The 21664-nt window shown below is 40.8% G+C and overlaps 1 protein-coding gene across 1 annotated transcript in view; it reads right to left on the reverse strand.

Moving 5' to 3' along the window:
• The window catches only part of Ric3 (RIC3 acetylcholine receptor chaperone), a 42624-nt gene extending 29748 nt beyond the window's left edge, over window positions 1–12876 (reverse strand). Inside the window, exon 1 of the mRNA XM_005380215.2 lies at window positions 12357–12876. Within this exon, the coding sequence (XP_005380272.1) occupies window positions 12357–12477 (121 nt within the window). The 5' untranslated portion in view covers window positions 12478–12876. The remainder of the gene's footprint in view (window positions 1–12356) is intronic.
• Window positions 12877–21664: the final 8788 nt, after the last annotated feature.

Raw genomic sequence — 21664 nt, forward strand, 5'->3', positions numbered from 1 at the left:
AAAAAAAGTTCACTTCCATGTTTGTCTCTGCTGTCACTGATAGACGTGTGGAGACAAAGTCTTGATCCATGTTGATTCCAGCAAGCCAGCAGCTTTTCGGGCAGGCTAGTGGATATGCTCAGCGAGCCTACACCTTCTGGCCGAGACCAGAGTCATTCAGCCTGCAGCTGTCAGCACACCTTCTGTGGGCCTGAGCCCAGCTGGGAGCCACTAGATGGAGCTAGCAGCCCCTCTGAGCTCTGAGCTCTGCCGGCCTCTCTCCAAGACCGCTCCTGGCCAATCGTTCTCCAGCGCAGGATGACTGAGCCCTCAACACCCACTGCCACTAGTACCACTGCTTCCCTCCACTACTGTATCTCTCCGTGGAGGCCTCTGGGGTTGCCAGAAGTCACTGTGTCTGCACTGCTCCTCTTAAGCAGTGAGTCCCATCTCAGGGAGAAGGCACTGGCTACTTTAACTTGTTCATCGAAGTTTCCCTCTTCATTCTCTCTGTGGGCTTCAATTCACACCTCAGATCCTTTGTTGGTCCAGGGGATCCACTTCTCTCCTTCTTGTCTTCCTCACATTGTTATATTCCAGCATCTGGATGGCAACACTCAGAGAGGTTCTTTCTTTGTTGTCATCTTGGTGCCTCCAGTTTTCAAGAACTATTTTAATCCTTTCCAAGGGCAGTGGCCTCAATGACTTAAGGACTTCCCAGTAGGCCTTAACATCTCTTACCATAGTCATACTGCAGACCAAACTTGCAACACATGAACCTTTGAAGGAACAAACTACATCAAAACTATAATACCATCAGATAGGAAACTCAATGCTCTCTCTAGGGCCTCTGTACAGCTCTGTTAGAACCATCTTCTTTATAATTAGGTTGATGAGTGACTCATAGAAATAAAAATATGGATTAGTATTTGTAAAAGTAAAATGGAGTGAATCATGATGAGGCAAGAAGTAAGAAAACCTGTATTAGAATTGATGAAAAAGAGGTTTTACTGATTTTTAAAGAAATATTAGAATTAAGAGGTCATTAGATAACATCAAAGGGGTATTGAAAGATAGAGAATATTACTTTCAAAGGTAGGAGAGAGATTTAAGAGCAAAAGAACATATACACCAGATGGCAAAAATAAACTTTATATCCTAGAAGCTGGAGCATTTTAGACTTGGTATAAGAGTTCACATGTTTATGCTTAATAATGTGCCAGGCATTTGTCCAGACACTAAGATTAAAATGATAAATGAAAATAAAACAAAGTCCCAGTCCTTAAAGAGTTTACGGATAAGGAGTATAGTTACAGCAATATAGTAACTGCCCTAATGATCAAGTCTGAACCATTAAGACTTCTCTGCAATACTCTTAATCATCACACAATGGTCATTCAATAAATACTGAATCAATTTGAATAAATATGTGTCAAAATTTCCTGCCTTAATCTTTATAACACATCACTCTCCTAAGCTCTTCTCTTCCTACTGACTATTCATTCAATTTATTCCTTTTCAGTCTTTTCACTGGTTCTTCTTTAATCTCCACCCACTCCAACACTTTATCTCAACCTCTTCTTTATTCTTTTCCTTTTGCAAACTTGTTTACTCTGAAGGTATCCATTTTTTATGCCTTGTATCTAGATCCCGCCTCCAAGCCTCATGCATCATAGGTGGGGCTTTTCGGAACTACCTGGCTCTAGGGTGTGTAATACTGGGATTAAGGGTGTATGGTGTTAAATTAACTGATTGGTTTAGCATAGTTCTGCGTGTGGATGATGGGAAGGCCCGTGCTGGGTGTAGGTGGACCATCTAAAAGGCTGGCTGCCTGGATGGGATAAAAGGGAAATGCAGGCTTGCTTGTTGCTTCCTGCTCACTGCCTTCTGCTGGGCACCTCATGGAATGTTTTTTCTTTGTGATGCTCCTCTACCAGGCCACTCTGCCTCAGAGCCAGCTGACTATAGTCTGAAACCTCTACAAACTATAAGCCCAAATAAACCTTTCCTCCTTTAACTTTAGGTGTTGGGTATTTTATTTCAGCAATGAGAAGTAACTAAGACACCATTATAATTTCTAAAATGTATAGTTTTAGTTCAGACTTTTCCCTAATGCTTTTTTATCTCTCACTTCAATTAGTGCAATTGTCTTTTTATATGTCTAGTATCTTGAATCTAAAAATCAAACACATTCTCAGCTTCCAAAGCCTGTTTTCATCCTGTGTTTCATTTCTTTGTAGATTCATTCTGTGAGACCTTCAAGCTCAAGACCTACAGCCTCCACAATCTATAACCAAAAGTATACTTAAGACAGTAGGCTGGGGTCACAACACTGAAAATGGAAGAGATTTTTTCTTCATAAAGTTAACTAGCTTCAATGGGAAGTAACCTTACCTTTTGGATCTTGGTACCACCATGTTTCTTAGAATTAAATAGGCCAGAATATTTTAAAAATCAATGATTCAACATTTGGAAATGTCTCCTTAAAATCATTTTAAAGCAAAATTATAAACTATAAAATTTACCAGGTATACAAGTGTATACAAGATATATATCAGCCCCTGCATTGCTTACCACCCAGACTTAACTAAAGTCTTGTATACTCTTGCCTATACTCAGAGATAGACATAACTCTGAGTCTGACACTCATTAAAGTTGTATGTCATTTACAATGGGAATACACTGTGAGAAAATATACTGGTAGCCAATTTTATTATTATGTGAGCATCATACAGTGTACTTGCCCAAAGTAAAATATCACTATGCAATATAAACTTATGGGGCTAAACTGTATACATCATCACTAACTGAAATATCCTTGTACAGTACATGTCTATATTGGAGTGTTTGTGGACTTTAACACATAAATATATATTCATGAACAATATACAACATTGTCTTTAACATTTTAAAACTTTATATTCTGAATAGAGCTCATGATGGTTGTATAATAATATGAACAGACTCAATGCCATTGACCTGTATCCCTAAAAATTGAAACAGTAAGTTTTGTTATGTATATTCTACCACAATATTTTAAAAACTTCATATCATGCTTCTGTGATTTGTTTCTTGCCTTTTTTCCTGAGGATCAATATTTTGGCACAGAAATGTATACCTGTTGATATGTACAGTTTAGTTCATTCATTTAAAGTATTATATAGCATCTCATTGTATGACCATTTCACAATTTATTTACTTACCATCCAGCTATTGTACATTTTCAATTATTCACTTTTAAAATGTTTTACTTATATCTATATTACAGACAGAATTTGTGGGTTTTTCTAAGATTGGCTTTTTAAAAACAGGTAAAAAGTAAAGACACGAGAACATTAAAATCTGCACATTTTCCAGTGTAGAAATAGCTGTGACTACCTCTATATTTGAATAGTCTGTAAAATGGAACTTGAATAAATCCTGCTTATTGAAAGCTATACCAATATTTAGGTTTCTTATTAATATTTTATTTAGCATATCATTTAAGCGTGACCAAAAATTTAATGGACTTTACAAAGTAAAGCTCTACCTTTCTTTGTTAATAACCACTCCTTGCTACAAACAAAAACACTCTGGCACTGTTAACAAAAGAGCTTTCTGAAAGCAACATTAAGCCATCTGTAGCATTTCATTCCTAGACCAAAGAAATCAATAAAGAACTGGATGTGTTTATATTTCTGATTATTGCAGTTCAAGAAATGTCTTAATGGAGCAAATAAATCAATAAAGAACTGGAGATGTTTGTATTTCAGATTACCACAGTTCAAAAAAGGTCTTAATGGCCCAGTTCCTGAAGATAGAAGCTTCTCCCTACAAACTGAAGAAGCCACACAGTGCGTACTTAACTCAGCATTACTTAAGGTGGAGAGGCCAGGACAACATCTCTGCCTCCCTCTTTTTCACCACTCTCCTCCAAGCATCTTATCTCCTCACATTCTTCTTCTACCCAACTCAGTTTGCTGTCTACTGCTTTCATGTTTTCTGCTAACTTTACCAGATCGTTTTTTCATTTTTTATCAACTTCCTCCCACACAATTTATCCAATGTACTGTATTACAAAGGAGATAACATGTCTTAAGTTGCTTACACTGGGCCTGGTTCATGCACTCTGTGCACATCTACCACTGTTTTGTTACCAGACTAATCTTCCCAAAGCATAATTCTAACTGGCCTTGTCACTTCTCTGATCAAAGACTTTTCATGCTTTCCACCAAGGGCAAGAGGCTGTGATACAGCAGGATAAGGACAGCAGAGGAAAATAGAATGAATGCCATCTTATTAGCTAGCTATTCGGTATAGTCCTGGTTGTGCCTCCAATAATCTGTAAAATGGGTAGACAATTTTTCAGAGTTGTTACAAAGATTGAAAATTAAATAAGATCATATTTACAAAGCACCTAGAATATATAGTAGATATTTCACAAACTATGCTTTTCCCTTCAAGTTGAATTCCTAAATAAATGAATGCCATAATCTAATTCCAAAGTACATTTTTATACTGCTTTCCCATTTCATACCACTAATTCAAACTAAACTTCTCACCATGCTCTATTTGTTTGTGCCATCTCAACCCTAAGCCTAAGTTTATACTCTTACCCTCCTGTGGCCTGGCTTTTCTCTCCAGCTCCACATATCTAAATCTAGCCCATTCTTCAAGAGCAAATACCACCCCCACCATTCGAAGCATTTCCTCATGCCACCTCATGACCTTAAAACACACTTCTTGAATCTCTTTAATTGCATTTCTTCCACTTGACCTTAGTCCAGAGTTGTATTTGTATGTTCTATAGCCTTTACTTGAATGGACTGGGTAACAGAAACAGGTAAAACCTACTAAGTACCATTTCTATTTGGTGCTGATTGAAACCTAAAAACTACTTCTGAAATCAAGAAAAGGAGCCCCTGATATCCAAAGGCTGTCCTGGTACTATCAACCAGCTATTGGTACTGTTATGAGGTGGCCTGGCATGCACAGCTAGGTCTTGGTGCTCTCTTGCTACATACCAGCAATTTCAGAACAACATTTGACAAGGCCATTCTAGTGACCATGATGGATCAAGATAAGATCACCTTGTAATTGGACTGAATATAGACAAAACCTGAATACCATCCAAGCCACAAAACAGTAAACAAAACAAAAGAGCCAGTGCTGGATAATATGAGTGAATGCTGCTTCTCTATCAATTATAGCTCTAGCACTAGCCTTTCCCTAATTAGCCCTCACTAAAGACAAACTCTATTAAGATACCCAATCACAGAATTTGGCCCACTTCCTAATATCCAATCCAGACGAATGTGCCAACCTTCAAAATCATCTAACTAGACCAAATCCTACGGATTTTCCTAACACTGTTTTACTGAGATTCCTCACGATTCCCAATGGTGTGCATTCTTTCTTACTGCAACATGTAATAAACCCAATTTGTTTGACTATAAGTGTGTTCCTGGTGGACTCTGGCTGGAGGACAAAACGAACTACAAAGTTCTTCAATAAAAGCCTAGTGTTTTAATTATGTTTGGGTTCCCCATGGGGCATGCTCTGGGTCTTGCATGGTTTACTCTTTGAACTGGTCTGGATGAATTATACTATGTCTGCTGACCTTTATTGGATTCTCAAGATCTAGCCCAGTCACCTGCAGTGCTAAAAATAGGTTTTGTTGGTTTTTTTTTTTTTTTACTTCACTATCCTGCCATTTTTCAATTCTGCAACTTCTAGATGTGAAAATGGCAATAAGGATGATGGATAGTGTTCCACATTCGTTCATCCATTTGTTTCTGAACCTAAAGAAATACCTAATTCACACAACAGTCCCAGTTCTCAAATTGACTCCATTACTTTCTATTAATTTCCATAAATATAAACAGGAAACTGACCCTCTAAAATTAAAATAATTTCCTTATCTCTCTTTTTTGGACACCCCTTCAGAACAGATATCTGATATTTTGTAAGAAAGAAATGTTAAGGAGCCAAAATGATATATTTGTTCTCAGGCACTTACACACCAGCATAAAAGGAACTAATTTAAGATAACAAAGAATTATTTATGTGCTTGTCATATATGTATATACATATTTTCATAGCTCAGAGACATTAACACTTAGTGAGAAAGGACTCACTTGAGGAGAAAATGGTGACAAAAGTCTAAGCTATTCCAGGAGAACAAGGCCAATGGAAGGGGCTGGTAAGGAACTCTGTTTACAAGAATTCAATGTGAAGTGCTCACTGGAAAACACACGCAAACAGGGTCAGCAGAAGAGATACTCAGACTTGTGACAATGAGCAAAGGCTCCCAGCCCAGTGCAGGTAGTGGACAGGATTTCATGAAACCAACTATTGCATAAATGTAGCATACTGTCATCTTGGAGGACTCAACTACTTTGACTCATTCAGCTAAAAGTGGAGAAGTGACAAGTTATTAACCTAGTGTGCTGATATTTTTACACCTGTGGTGACAGATAGAGAAGGTAAGCAGAGGAACTGCTAATCTGACCAAAGAAGAAACTAGTTGGTGAAATAAAAGGATTTTGGGAGAATCACATCACGCCATTTTAGTTTGTAGCAACAAAGCAGGAGTTGCATGGTACAGGCTCTAGAGAGGCAGAGTGAAGAAATTTGAAAACAGACATACACAGTCCACAGCATGTGACTCTTAACTACAAAGCTCTTAAAGTCCATTTTTGATCAGGCATTTAAAAAATTCTCAAGTGCACACAAAAGACAGGAGAAAAACAGATGTACAGATACTATTTTAAAGGACAGAAAAGAGCGGGTGTGGTATGCATGCCTGTAATCCCAGCTACTCAGAGACTGAGGCAGGAGGACGCAAGTTTCAGGCCAGCCAGCAACTTAGCAAAACCTTGTTTCAAAGTAAAAATAAAAAGAACTGGGGCTGCAGCTTAGTGATAGACTGCTTTCCTAGCATGTACAAGGCTCTCGGTTAAAAAAAGAAGAGATGAACAACAACAACCAAAAAAATCCCTAGGCAATTGACATAAAAGAGTGGCAAGACTGGGAAAATTACATAAAGACAGCAAAGTTCAAAATAAATTAAGGTTTACAAAAAGACCAGCAACAGCAAAAGGGGTATTTTTTAGTGAGCAAAAAGCCAACTTATCTCAATACAATGTAATGCTGAGAGAGCAGAACTTTTTAGTTTTTGTTGTGCTTCCATACTCTCAATCAATAGGAATAAATTTTGGAATAAATGAAAGAGAAACAACAATCCTACAAGAAAAGGTAAGTTTAAGGAGAGTGACAATTCAGAAGAAAAGGGTAGGGGAATCTACAAACTCTACAGAAGTGAATATGTTGTAGCTCTTCAGTAGATTCTAAAAAGGATTCTTCCATTTAAGGAATGCCATAGATGTGGGAGGGAAGAGATATGTATTTTTTCTGATTATAAAAGAAATTCATACCTATGAAACACTGAAGTACAGAAACATGCAAAAAATAATAACCACCCATAATTCCATGATCCAGAAATAACCAGTTAAATTGACACTTCTAGTGAATATGTCTTTACTTTTCACTTGTATGAACAGATCAGTGTGACTCAAAAAGCAATTTCAAGTAACTGAAACATTTTTTAAAATAATCTGAATGATCTATCAAAAAGACACGCTGATCATAATCAAGGGTGAAGCAAGGTGATATGAATTCATTTTACTACTTTTCTACTTGTATGTTTAAAAATGTTATTTAATAAGTTTTTTAATCAAGAATGAGAGCAATAGTAAACAAATACACTGAATAGAACAACAAATGCTCTAAAAAAATTCTAAGAAATTACAATTCTGGGCCAAATTTAAACAGATATAATACAACAGAAAACTACAAAGCCCTATATTTGGTTCTAAAACATCCAATGAACAGCCCAAAGTGGACAAAACCTAGATGAGCAGTTTCTATTAAAAAGAAAAGACAACACTTAGAATTCCAACATACTACAGTAAAATCAGCAAATAAAATACCCAAAATCTAAAGCAATCTCCAGGAAACATTAAATACAGACTTTTAAAAAGGAGCATGGAGAGGAACAATAGCTGGTCACTTCATGAGCTGTCTTATATTTGCTGTTTTGTGCAGTTCTAAAAGCCCCTTCTAAGAAAACACAACTTTTTAGCCTTTTGTTGCTACTTGCAACTACATCATATGAGGAACAGATGAAGGACCTAGAGATATTTAAAGACAGGGACCTAACACTAGTCTTCAGATTTCTGAACTCACGATCTTTTCTTTTTAACCCGCTTCGCTTCCTTTCCTATTATGGTAAAAATACCACCACTGTGCACTTAAGGCTTAGAATAATTCACAATGTTTCCCCCTCCCTCAATTTTCACTTCTATTGTAAAATGTCTCTAAAAATTATTTTCTTCTCTCCAACCAAATATTGATAGTATTCCTTGCTCCAGAACCTTATTCTCCCATGGGAACCACTCACTCAACTCAAGAGTGAGTTAACCAGCATATCTTTCCTATCCCACAGCACCATAAGTAACTTATAATTCAAGCCATTAAAATTAATAGACATAGCCGGGTGTGGTGGTGCATGCCTGTAATCCCAGCACTTGGGAGGCTGAGGCAGGAGGATCATTGTGAGCTCAAGACCAGCCTGGGCTACAAAGTGAGCTCAAGGCCAGCCTGAACTGCATAGCGAGACTTTGTCACAAAAAGACAAAAAAAAATTCAAACAAAACAGAATAGACATGTTTGCTGGAAAAATCAGGGGTGGGGTGGAGTAGGATGAGAAGGAGGATTTAAAGCAAAGAGATCCTCTTTGGGTGAACACTAGAATGTGAGGAGGTAATGTCTGGAACTGTAGCAACCACCACTGCTACCCTGAGAGAGCAGCCAGAGGATAGAGTCAACTTGAGAAGGAAGCCAGCAGGGAAAAGGACAGAAAGTGAAGCTGAAGCCCTGATAAGGCTGTAAATCTCTGGATCAAACCACACTGGAAGCCCTTTCTAACACAGTCTTTTCATTCATGCAAGACAATAAAACCCCTTCCTGTCTTAAGGCAATTCAAGCTGAATTTTCTTGAATGAGCATACGAACTGATGAGGCCAAGAGAACTGAATTAGAGGTGCTCATGATGTCACACCTGGACTGCTACAACCAGCTTTTCCCTGACGAAATACACAAGAAGCCACTACACTATTGTCAAGATGTCCTTTCTAAGATGGAACTGGATCTCTCCTACTTTTAATTTAGCAGTTATTCAGCCATAAAAAGAATGAAGTCCTGATAATGCTACAACACAGATGAGCATTTGACTCATTATGCTAGGTTAAAGAAACTAGTCACAAAAGATGAAAGGCAAATCTAGAGGCAAAGAAGACAGATTTGTGATTTTCTAAGGCTGAGGACTGAGAAGTTGGGAAGATACTGGCTAAAGGGTAGAGTATCTTTGGGAGATGATTAACTATTCTAAAATTGATTGTAGTGATGGCTGCAAACTACTAACTCATGTACTTTTTTTTGTTTGTTTGCTTTTTTGTTTTTCTCCGGTACCAGGAAACAAACTCACGACCTTGCACTTGCCAGGCAGGCGCTTTGCCACTGAGCTAAATCCCCAGCCCCTAACTCATGTACTTTAAACAGACAAATTGAACAGTCTGAGAATTAGATCCCAAGAAAGCTGTTACAAAACAGAAAAACCGTTTTTCCTCCTTTATAAGGTCTTTGGTGTACTAATAAAACTGACTGCTGCATGTATGTTTTTCCACTGTTCCCACATAGACCTGAATACCTACAACTAATAATCCTTTGCACTTATCTGTTGACAGGCCTATTTTCTTCTACTAAACTGTAGGCTCCTTAAGGCAGGGATTTAGTTCATTTTTCTTGGAATGCAATCTATACACTGTGTACACTACACACATGACAGGGTACAACATAACATTAGTTGTTAAGACTATTTTAAAAGTTGTCATGTGGAAAGGGGACTATGCTTGTTTAATATACCTCAGCTGTCACTTTCTTCAAAGCAAGGATTTTTCCGTCCTACGATTTCTCTGAATTGATATTCAAATTTTGGGTTATATGTATAGATGGTATGTACATTTTTCTAGAGAGAAAATTTATAGCTTTTATCAGGGTTTATATAACCCCAAAATGGTTAAGATTCATGGCTTTTAAAATGTCAGTCTCCTAGGGTAGGAATTTCAATTAGCAAACTTTAGTTACCAGGCTATACTATTCAAGGTAGTCCCTTGCCTAAAGTATACCACTTTAGTAACTTGTAATATAAAAAGAAAATTTCCAATACTAGTGGCTTCATAATCTCAAACTTGTTCATTTTTAAGTATTTGCTGACTGCTCACTATATGCTGGTTACTAGCAATAAAACAAGGAAGACAAAGTCTCTGTTCTTATGAAGCTTCCATTCCAGAAGGTGGAGACACACACACACACACACACACACACACACACACACACAGAAGTAAACAACTAAGAAAAGTTTATCCAATTTATGACACCTGTAATGAGGGAGATAAAACATGATGGAATCAAGAACAACAGGGAAGGAGTTATTTTAGTTGGGATTACCAGGGAAAGTAAGGAGGTCACGTGTGAGCAAAAACTTGAATGAAAAGGAAACCTGAGGGAAGACCACTTCAACAATAGAGAACAGTGCCAATATTTGTTGAGAACAATGTTGAGAACAGTTGAGAACACTGAATACAGTACTAGCACTTGGGTTCTCAAGAGTAGAAGCCTGTTATGGTTGTGTCTGGGTGTCCCCCCAAAGACACACGCACTCATGGGGCAGGCTTTTAGAGTTTATGATTGATCCATGATCCAATGCTGGGATTACGGGTGTGAGTGCTACATCTGCCCTGGGGCAGACAGTTTGCATATGTAAGGAAGAGGAAGAGGCTGCTTGCTGCCACTCCTTTTTGCTCTGGTTGCTTTGCTGTTTTCTGCCACCATGAATGGTTGCCCTCTGCCATGTGCACTCTGCCTTGGAGCAAGCTGAATATGGACTGAAACCTCCACAGACTGTGAACTAAATAAAACTTTCCTTCCTTAATTCTGGATATCAGGTATTTTGTCTCAGCAATGACAGAAAAGTAACCAAGACAGAGCCATGTCTAATTTCCACTCTATACCCTCTACAACCTTCAGAAAACTCTCTCCCACCCCATTCAATAGTACTTGGTCAAGATAATTCATCATGGAACTTCAACTTAGTAAAAAACTGCATTAAAGGAATCTGCACTGCTCAGGATCATCATGAATTTACTCTTCTTTGAGGCAAACAATGTGATTAGATAGCAAGCAAAACCCTTTTGGATTCTTCAATAAGACTAAAAAAAAAGAAAGAAAAATAAAATATGCAAAGATATTTTAGAAGTCTCTTCTGGTCTTACAATTATAACGTTAATCAAATTCTATTTAAGAAGTCTCCTCCAGATAGTCTTACAAGCACAAATTTTATCAACTCCAATCTGCCCACCACCACTAGAGCTTGACAGTTCGCATTTATAGGAATTATCATCTAGGAGGATCCAACTACAGCTAATATGCGCAAGAGGGAAGAGAACAGCTGGTCACACAGGAGCTGTCCAGCAATCAACAGTCTGAACACTAAGAAGTGTTCAGAGACTAAAATCATGTCTCAAAGATGTTATGGAGATAATTTACAGGAGAAAGCGACCAACAGAATTTCGTGGCCGAGCATTGTTCTGGTCCCTTCGGCCAGCCTTCAGCATCCATACCTTGACACTGATTCTCTTAGAAACAAACAAAACCCTGAAGGCAGGGGAAAGGCTGGGTTTTTAAATACCACAATAACGTCCATTGCAAAAGATTCACAGATAAATATTTAAGCAGGGGGAATGTAGTGTTTTGTGCACCTTTACCTTAGGAACTGAAACTTAGGTTACTGAAATCTTCCAAGTTATATTTTGAAAGGCGCGCGCGCGCACACACACACACACACACACACACACGCACACTCAGGCAGGTACATACATCCTGAATCAGTGAGTGCCCAACAACCAGCTGGACCTATATACAGAATTAAGCTTAATAATACCAATTCTAACTGACTTTATTTCATACAACAAAAGTGCCCAGACACTCTAAAAAGGGGAGCCCTTCTGACTCAGATGAACGGATGGTGACCAGGTGAGTGTTTTGGGAAGAAGCTGGACCCGGCTGCTAGCAAATGAGTGTGTGGGCGTCCCTAGCAAACCCCGTGGGAGCCCCGCGGAGCGACCGGGACAGGGGCAGTTGGGTCGCCGCTCGCCGACGCTCCGGAACCGCCCCGGAACCGCGCAGACGCCGCCCGCCTCGCGCGCCCTGTCCAGCGGGCCTGGCTAAGGCCGGCCGGCGTCCGCCCCGTGAACACCGCGGTCCCGGCCTCCCCTTACCTTCGGGCGCCGGCGGCGGCGGCTGCTTCCCGCGGGACAGGAAGGCTTTGGGCAGCAGCAGCGACACAGCCAGGACGAGCCCCGAGGCGAGGGCCACCCTCTGCACCGTGGAGTACGCCATGGTTGCTCAGCGCTGGACCTCACCGCCGCGGCAGGTGCGGAACCCAACCTCAGAGGAACCGGAACCGGAACCGGAACCGCGGCGCGGGCCCCGCTCGCTACGAAACCGGCCTGCGAGGACGGCGTCGCGCGAGGGACAAGGTGCGCAGGAAATCCCTGCTTCCACCTCTGCGGCTGGGAGATGATCCGCTGCTCCCTACAGATTACCCGTGTCAGTAACTCGCTCCCATCTACAGATAATACAAACTCCTCCTCCTCGCTTGCTCACTCCCCTGTTCATCTGTCGCCCAGTCCTGGGCATCCTGCCGCCCAGCAGTTACCCTCCTTTGCCCATGCCCGCTGGCCACCACTGCTCACCAACCACATGCATGTAGCTTTATTTCCCCCACATGCCTCCCAAAAATGAAAATAAAGGAATGAAATGTATAAACTACAAGACTAAAGCGAATAGTAGGAAACAGTAGATGAGAAATGTCCAATTTATGTTAAGATACACAGCAACACCGTCCAATTGAAACATCATACCAACCGCATATGGAATGTAAAATTTTTGTAGCTGTATTTTTAAAAAGTAAAAATAAACAGACGAGGTTGATTTAAATAATATTTTTATTTCAACCAATATATCCAAAATATCATCGCCGCAAAATGTGTCGCCCTAGTCAGTCAATGACTCAGTGGCCCTTTGTGGCTTCTTGACTACCATATGGGACAATGCGGCCGTAGAGCATAGACAGTTGAGTGACTACAGAAGGAAAGCCTATAAGAAGCAAAGTAATTCACATCTAAGAACCTATAAAGTCTTAGAAATCAGAGGGATTGGTTTTCTTTAAAGGCAGGGGTGTGGAATGGGGCTGAATAATGAAGGGCTGGTTGAAAGTCTAGTTAAGAAGCAGGTGATATCCTTCAAATCTCTTTCCCCAACTTGTCCCTACTGCCATCATTTGGGCATGATTATCACTGATAGCATTAACATCACTAAGTTATTGAGTACTTACTCTGATCCAGACATTTTATGTATCATACTTCCATTGATTCTCGCAACAACTTCATGAAGGAACATTATTATATTCCCATTTTACAGAAGAGAAAAATAAGATTCAAAAAGCTTAAGAAATTTGCCAGCAACTGAACAGTATAAATTGGAAACTATGATTTGAACCCACTCTTACTCTAGAGCTTCTTCCCTTTATCAGTTTTGTTCTCTGGAGAGGTTGAATCAAAGAAACTCTGGACTCATGGAAAACAGGTGCTGGTTGGGGAGGAGGATGATTGATGGAATGTGACCACTAAGAAGTGCAAAGGAATCAGCTGTGACTTCCAAATTGCTGGCTTGGGTCACGGGGTGGACTTTAATTCTGTATGGCAGTATTTGAGAAGAGAAGAATCAGGTCTATGAGAAGGTGATGGGTTCAGATTTGGAGTCTGAAGTTTCATGAAACATCCATGTAGAAATATCCAGCTGGATATGTGGATCTGGAGTTCAGAAGAGAGATTTGGGCTAGAAACAGATGTGGAAGTAATCAATCCATAACTAAATAAAGTATTGGAGAAGATGACATTAGTAAAAGTGCTCATGTAAAGTAGTAGGAGACCACAATGGAAATCTGGGTTACAATATTGTTGAAATCCCCACATATGAGGGCAGAAGTGAGATGAAAATAAAGACAATGATCAAAGCATTAAAATCTTGAATGAATGAAGAGTTACAGGGAGCTTGTAAGATGGCACAGATATAATGAACAATCCATGACATAATCTTCTAAAGAGCAGTGAAGTTTTTTGTGGGGAGCAAAGAAGCTATTTAGAAGCATCAAAGGTGGAATAAATTATATACCTATTCCATTCCAGGTCTTGAACCATGGGAGGAAAAACAGCTTTTACTTAGGGAGAACTGCAACGGAAACAGAGCCAGAAGGAATAGCCCCATGTTCATTAGAACAAAAAAGTTAAGGAGAAACTTCAAAGAAGTAGAGGATATAAGATTTCTGGTAACATACCTTGACTCCAGAAGGCAAAGTAAAGTGGAAAGTTTGAGAAGTCAGGGAGGAGTAGAAGATGAAGTCAGAGTAAAATATGTGCAGAAGTATGGAGGTGAGTGACCATGCAAAAATGGATGACGTGGGGTGATGAACTTCAGAGGGCGGCCAAGTAGATAGAGCTAATGGTCACATTATTCCTGGAAGTGGCCTAGAAAAAAGGTGTGAACATGGACTATTTAGCTAGAACGAATGCTCATTGTTGCAGCCAGGTGGAGTGTGAGGCTGGAAGAGATAGGAGCCTCCCTAGTGTACAGAGCTATGGGAGAGCTTGGATGTTGGGCTTGGCAAGCTCTTTGGTGACTTATGGTGTCGTGGATCCATGAATGTACTGTAATTCAAAACCTCTTTAAAAACTCAGATCTTATCCTTAGAGTAAGGGCTTAATTTTTCAAATAAAGTACTAGAGAACTGAGAGCAGAATCTGACAGCTATAGACTAAACAATAAGCAAATAATAAGGAAGTAGAGATAGCAAGCACAACCCACTTTGTATGAAATTTGCACAAAAGAAGAAATTATTAAAGGTACAGGGACAACTGGAAGGAGCCTAAAGGTTGAGGGACTGTTGTTCTTTCCTAAGGGAAGGGACTAGTATGTGTATACACTAAGATGGAAAACATCAGAAAAAGACAGACGGAAATTGTATGACCAAAGGAGACCAGTGTCAAAGCTAAGCCCAGATCTGGAGCAGACATGAGGGCAAGACACTGAAAAATCAGTAGCAAGAGTCAGTTTAGAGGAAAGGAAATAGGAGTGAGTTCAGGGACATATTTAAAAAGTTATATAGAGATGGCAAATCAAGGAAATTTTTTTCCCATTGTCTCAGTCTTGTTGGTAAAGGAATGTATTCAGGCCATTATTTGAGAAAAGTGCAGCAAAAAAGGATGTTTTTTAGTGCAGTTTGGAAATGAGCAAAAGTTATTTGTAAATCATCCCAGCTTAGCTTAAAGACAACAGGGATTCCTCTTGCTCTCCCTGAAGACTGACAGAATCTTCCAACCAGTACATTCTGGGAAGAACCTGGCATCCCCCCAAGCATTCCTGAAGCCTGGAATTCCCCCCATTCTAGAAGACTGAGGAGGGAGGATGTTACAGGACCCTAGAGATTATTATCTCAGCTCTCTTGTTACTGGACCAAAGGGAAAACTGCGGTAATTACAAAGGGGAAGGGATTTGCTGTGGATCACCCTGATCATAAGTGGCTGCACCAGAAATGAAACCTAGTTCCTCCACCTGTTAGACCAGGATTCTCTCGACCACCTTACATTGTTCCTGCATGTCTGCCAGTTCTTTGGGGTCAGTAATGATGAGAAGATCTTCAAACACAGCAGCTAGCCTTTTCATTTGCTAAGTTTAATAAATGAGTTGCTTTCTTATGTCCTTGTCTGACAGCCTGAGTGGAAATGCCTCAGAACATTTATCTTTGTGAAGCAGAAGATGTGGCCTATGAAATCAATCTTAAGGTCAAAACTTCTTTAACATCAGGGCACTTGTTGAATTCTTACAGGTAGAGAAGGAGGTTGAGGAAAATATGATTCTAGAGTATTTAATTATACATAATTATGGAATAAACTTGGATTAAATTGGCAGCTGTATGAAGTCTCCCTGGAAGAGAGGTACATCATGAGAGACTGAAGGTAGAGGAAGTGGGAGAACTTTGTGTTAGTCCTTTCTGTAACTGTGGCAAAATATCTGAAATAATAAACTTATAAAAGTTTTATTTTGGCTCATATTTCATTTGCTTGGCTCTGTTGCCTTTGGGCTTGTGGTGAAGAAACCTTTCCCACACTACAACATAACAAGGGGGGATATTCTGCAACAATCTGCTCACCTCATGGCAGCAAGGAAGCAAAGAGAGGGGAAAAGGAGGAACCTGTGTTCCAATAGCCCCTTCAAGGGATGCCCCCATATGACCAAAGAATGAACTTCCAACAAGGCCCTAGCTCTTAAAGTTCTTCTACTATCTGTAGTGCAGTGTGCTAGGGACCAAACATTTCACACAAAGGCCTTTGGGGCACAATTTTTCTGACCCATAGCAAGCTCACCTAAGGTATTTGGAGGAGGAAGAATTTCAAACTGAGAAACAAAAATAAGGTAGGAGAGGAAGGAGATGGGAAAAAAAGAGGAAAGAGAGAGATCAAGAAGGAAGGAAAATGGGTATGAAACATAGCCTTCTCATCAACTCCCTGCTTATGGGCTTCCAGGTCCCATCCGGTGTGCTGCATTCCTCCAGACAGGGCTGGAGTTTGAGCCCTGGATGCTCCTAAAAAGTCTTTGGTGACTCCCTTCGGCTGTCATATTGAATTTCTGCTCATTGCCCTCCCTCTCAAGATATAATTTATCCTCTTGATCCAAATCATTCTCTCTTCTATGGGCCAGCATGAACTATGCGTATGCCTCTCCCAGGATGCTCATTTGCCCAATTTCCTTCCATCCTCCCCTTTTGCAGCCAATATTCCCCAACGTATAAGGTCTAAACAAATATGAGTATCTTCTAGGAAGCTCGTTGCAGTTTACAACTGTGGCTTGGTGCAAATGTTGAGCAATTACTCAATGTCTGTCTTAGTTACTTTTCTCTCATTGCTGAGACAAAACACCCAACACTCAAAATTAGGGGAGGAGAGGTTTATTTAGCTCACCATTTGTAGAGGTTTTAGTCCGTAATCAGCTGGCTCCAAGGTAGGCTGGCATGGCACAGCAGCAACACTTTAAGGTGGCAGAAGACAGGAAAAGGCAGCAAGAGCAGAAGGGGGAAAGCAAGCCTCTTTTCCTCCCCTATGTTGTACACTGGCTATCCGCCCATGCCATCTCCATGCCCTCCTCTTCCACAAGCTCAGGATGTTCACAAAGTAGGAACCCAGGCCCCTTGTTGAGTCACTTAGTTAACCTTCTAAACTTCTCAAGTTGACACAGTGCATGAACCATAACAATGTCCAATTCAAACTCCAAGAAGGCCCAGAGGGACTGCCCTTAGCCAAGATCCCTCAGTGTGAGAGTCTCATAAAAATAGCACCAAACTGAAGCTTCTGTGGATTTTTATTGATAGAACCAGGAACCAAAGGTAAAGGACAAAAGAAGGACATCTATGCATGTAGGGCACAAGGGAAGGACAGGGTTGGTTACAAGATTCACCTTAGGGCCAATGTAAGTGATAAATTGGAGCAGGGGGAAGAGACAGCCACAGCATCATTTGGTAAGGCAATGTGTTTTGATCCTACTTGGACTTGTGAACCTGAAGGCTATCTTTCAATCTCTAACCTTGCATTTGGTAGGTTTTGGTTGTGACCCTCCCTAAGTCCTTTATCTCTGCATATGCATCTCATACATACCTCTGGCCAACACCCCTAGAGAACCTCTCCTGAACTCCAATAAATACTGACTCTTTCACTGGATTGCTATATGTACTGTTACTCATGATTTTGTTGGGGCTTTTCACCTAGAAGGATAGGATAGCATCTTCTTCCTTGGCACATTGAGCACAGACCTGGTTCACAATAATTATTAAAGCACAAGGCTTCTGGCTTCATAAACATGAACTAATTCTGTCACTGCTTTAAGCAACTGGAATCAGCATCCCTAGGAATGAACAATAAGCATTTACTTGAGGAGTTATCCCCAAAGAACCTCATTGTAAAAAAATAACTGATTTTGCCTACTATAGGTGATGCTACATTATCTACTAAATTTGGCCCTTAAGTGACAGTGATCGTCAATTTTATAGGTCAAGTTATCTGGGCCATGGTGCCCAGATATGTAGTCAAACATTATTCTGAATGTTTCTGTGAAGTTGTTTTCAGATAAGTTAACATTTAAATCTAAAACTTCCTAATGGGAGTGGCCCTTATCCAATCAGTTGAGGGCCTGAATAGAGCAAAAGACTGATCTGTCCTGAGCAGAAAGGAATTCTGTAGCTGACTGAACTTCTGATTTGTACTACTATATCATCACTCTTCCTCTATTTTTAGCCTGTTACAGTTTGGACTTGCCAGTGTCTAATTGTAGATAGATAGATAGATGTGTGTATACACATCCAGTTGTTGTTTCTCTGAAAAACCCTAACTACAGAGACTGCCATTTTCCAAAAATTTAATTCCTTCTGTGGCTGGGGCTTTTCCATCTCAGAGGAGATTCAAAGATGTATCCTGGCTCTAAAGTCAATTTTAAAGCAGAGTCTATAAGAAATGGTGGCAGCCCCATTGTACAGAGTCATAGGCCTTACTATGGGCATGAGGTTGGGGGTGCTTATCAGGCAAATGGGACCAAGAACCCAGAACATGATGGGCAGGGTAGCAAGGCCTGTTTTTCCAAAGTCCAGAATGAAGGGGATAAGGAAGGAATGCTGTAAGGATCTGTTGGGTTCTTGCTGTACACCAGAAAGGAACAGTGGGTGAGAATGAGAAAAAAATAGACAAGAGACAAAAATCTGGGATCAGGTAGAGGTCCTCTCTCTCATGAGTAGAGAAGGGGAACTGCCCAAGAACAGGAAAGCATTTATTTTTAACCCTTGAGAGGCTGATTAATTTCAGCCTTGCTGCCCAGTAACCAGTTAACAAGCTACAATGGCTTGTTTACATGATTGGGGGAGCTCTGGTATTCTTGGACTGGCTTCATCTTGCACGAATAATTGCTTTCCAAATTCATCTGAGCCCAACAGAATGCAGTAAATGGTACAGAAGGGGGTGTGTTCGACCTGGACTTTAAAAGATGGGTAGAATTTTGGTCTGGGATAGGGGATGTGATAAATACCTGTGGATGTCCAAAATCATTTGAATGCCCTTTCTTGATGTTACGCACATTGAGAATCACGCATTATTAACATAGGATCCAGCAAACTATATTTCCTGGTTTCTCTGGCCACTAGAATGCAGATACATAACTGTGCCCACTCAGACATAATCACAACTGACTCTGGTGTGGAAAGTGTCTGTACGAGGGAACAGGAAGCCCAGCCTGCCCATTTTGATGGCGTCAGTGGCAGCAGAAGTGGGATGGTGCTAGCCTTGGCAGTGGCCACAGTGCAGATTCCAGGCAGATAGGGCCAAGCCATGCAGTTCGGGGATAAGTGGTGTCTTGGTTACTTTTTTTTATTGCTGAGACAAAATATCTAACTCCCAAAATTAAGGCAGGAAGGGTTTATTCAGCTTACAGTTTGTGGAGGTTTCAGTCTATCATCAGCTGGCTCCAAGGCAGGGTGTCAAGGCATAAGGGCAACAGTTTAAGGCAGCAGAAAACAGCAAAAGCAGCAAGAGCATGGGCGGGGGTGGGGGGAGGGCAGGGAAGGGCAGAAAGCCTCCCTTTTTATCTTTTATTGTAATCAGGCTGCCCCCACTCAGGGGGCCTGTAGCACTCACATCATCTCCATGCCCTCCTCTTGCACAGGCTCAGGATGAATATAAAGTAAGGACCCTGGCCCCCTGCCCAATCACTTAGTTAACCTTCTAAACTTCTCAAGTTGACACAATAACAACATCCCAGAGTGTAAGGGCATGTCCTCTTCACCCCAGGATGTGGAACTGCTGAGTCAGTTAGCCAAGCCTCTAGACTCCTCAAGTTGACACAAAGTGTCAACTATAACAATCCACCCCTTGTCAACCTGGCAACCAGACACATTTGTTTAAACTAATTTCCAGATACAAAGACATTATTCTTATCATTTCACAACTTGAACATTATAACACAGGTTTACCAATCCTTAAGAACCAGTATTGTCTATCAACATTATATTACATTAGAACCATAACATTTCATCCCCCACAGACTCATGCACATCTCTTTATGCAAAAGGAATTTAGTCCATCTTTAAGAGTTGCCAAAGTCCTAACAGTTTCAGCATTCCTGAAAAGTCCAAGTACAGTCTCCTCCCAGATGTAAGGCAAACTTTTAGTTGCAAGCCCCTATACAAATGAAAAGTTAAACACTTTTAACATTCAATGGCACAAAATAAACATTTTTATTTTAAAAGTTACAAATAGGGGAATACAAAGGAATTGGGCCAAAGCAAGCCCAAAATCCAGCGGGGCAAACATCAAGTCCTGTAGTTCCATGTCCAGCATCTGAAGCAATCTGTGGTACCCTGTGAGCTCCAAAGGGCTTGAGTGACTCAACCCCTATGGCACTTCTGGTGGTTACACATCTCATGGTTTTTTTTCTTATGCCCACTTTGCTCCTTCCTTGCAGCTTTTCTTGGACAATCCACATTCCTAGCTTTTTTAAAGTTCTGGGTTCTCCACTGCACCTTTCACTTTACACTCACAGTTTCACATACTGCCCTCTCAGGGGCACTGCCTGCCTTCCCAGGCCTTCTGAAATTGAGGTGGAAGTGTTTATAACCTTGGGACTCTTGCACTCTGCATGCATCTAAAACCACTGCCATGTGGATGATGCCAAGGTCTGCTGCCACATGCAGCAGGCACCAGGCTTTCCTCTCTCTTGGCTGTAGGGGTCAAGTTCCCAGATCACTGGGCACTCTACATCCAATTCTGAGGAACAAATTTTATATGCTGCCACCATTCTGGAACATGATGTGGCCACCTCTGCCATCATCCTGGAACGTGATGCTCTGCAGCTTTCTCCTCAGAGCAAAGCCTTTCACTTTTGCAGTTTTGAGGATGCAAAAGGTGGAGACTTGCTGTTTTTTGTAATGCCCTCAGGCCATCTTTTGTGTTCTCCTGTTCCTTCTCAGCAATGGAGATCTTCTCAGCTCTATCTTTGCAGTCCACAGCTTTACTTGAGCTTCTTTTCCAGCCAAACTCGCAACATTTTAAATCATCCTGCTGGGCTCTGTGCTCTTGATTCTCAACATAAATCTGGCTAAAAGCCCCCAATAGTAGCCATGCCACTGCTTCAATATTCAACTGCCTTAAAATTTCTTCTGCCAGATTAATTAGTCTGCCACCCTTAATCTAAGTCTCAGGCAAAGTCTCTGGACATGAGCAAAATGCAGACAAACTTTTTCCAAGCCATAACACACATCATCTGGAGTCCAACGCAGCCAAGGCAGTCCTTGTTCCCAGCAGAAACCTCCTAAACCCAGTCTTTACTAACAGGATTTCCATCAGCCTTCTGGTCCTCTGAGCTCTGACCAGAATCTCCTGTACCAAAACGTCTAAGGTGTTCCAGCTGTACACTTTCAGGAGACTTCACCCAA

The sequence above is a fragment of the Chinchilla lanigera genome, unplaced genomic scaffold, assembly GCF_000276665.1.
Source record: "Chinchilla lanigera isolate Chin_1 unplaced genomic scaffold, ChiLan1.0 scaffold00013, whole genome shotgun sequence".
Taxonomy (NCBI): domain Eukaryota; kingdom Metazoa; phylum Chordata; class Mammalia; order Rodentia; family Chinchillidae; genus Chinchilla; species Chinchilla lanigera.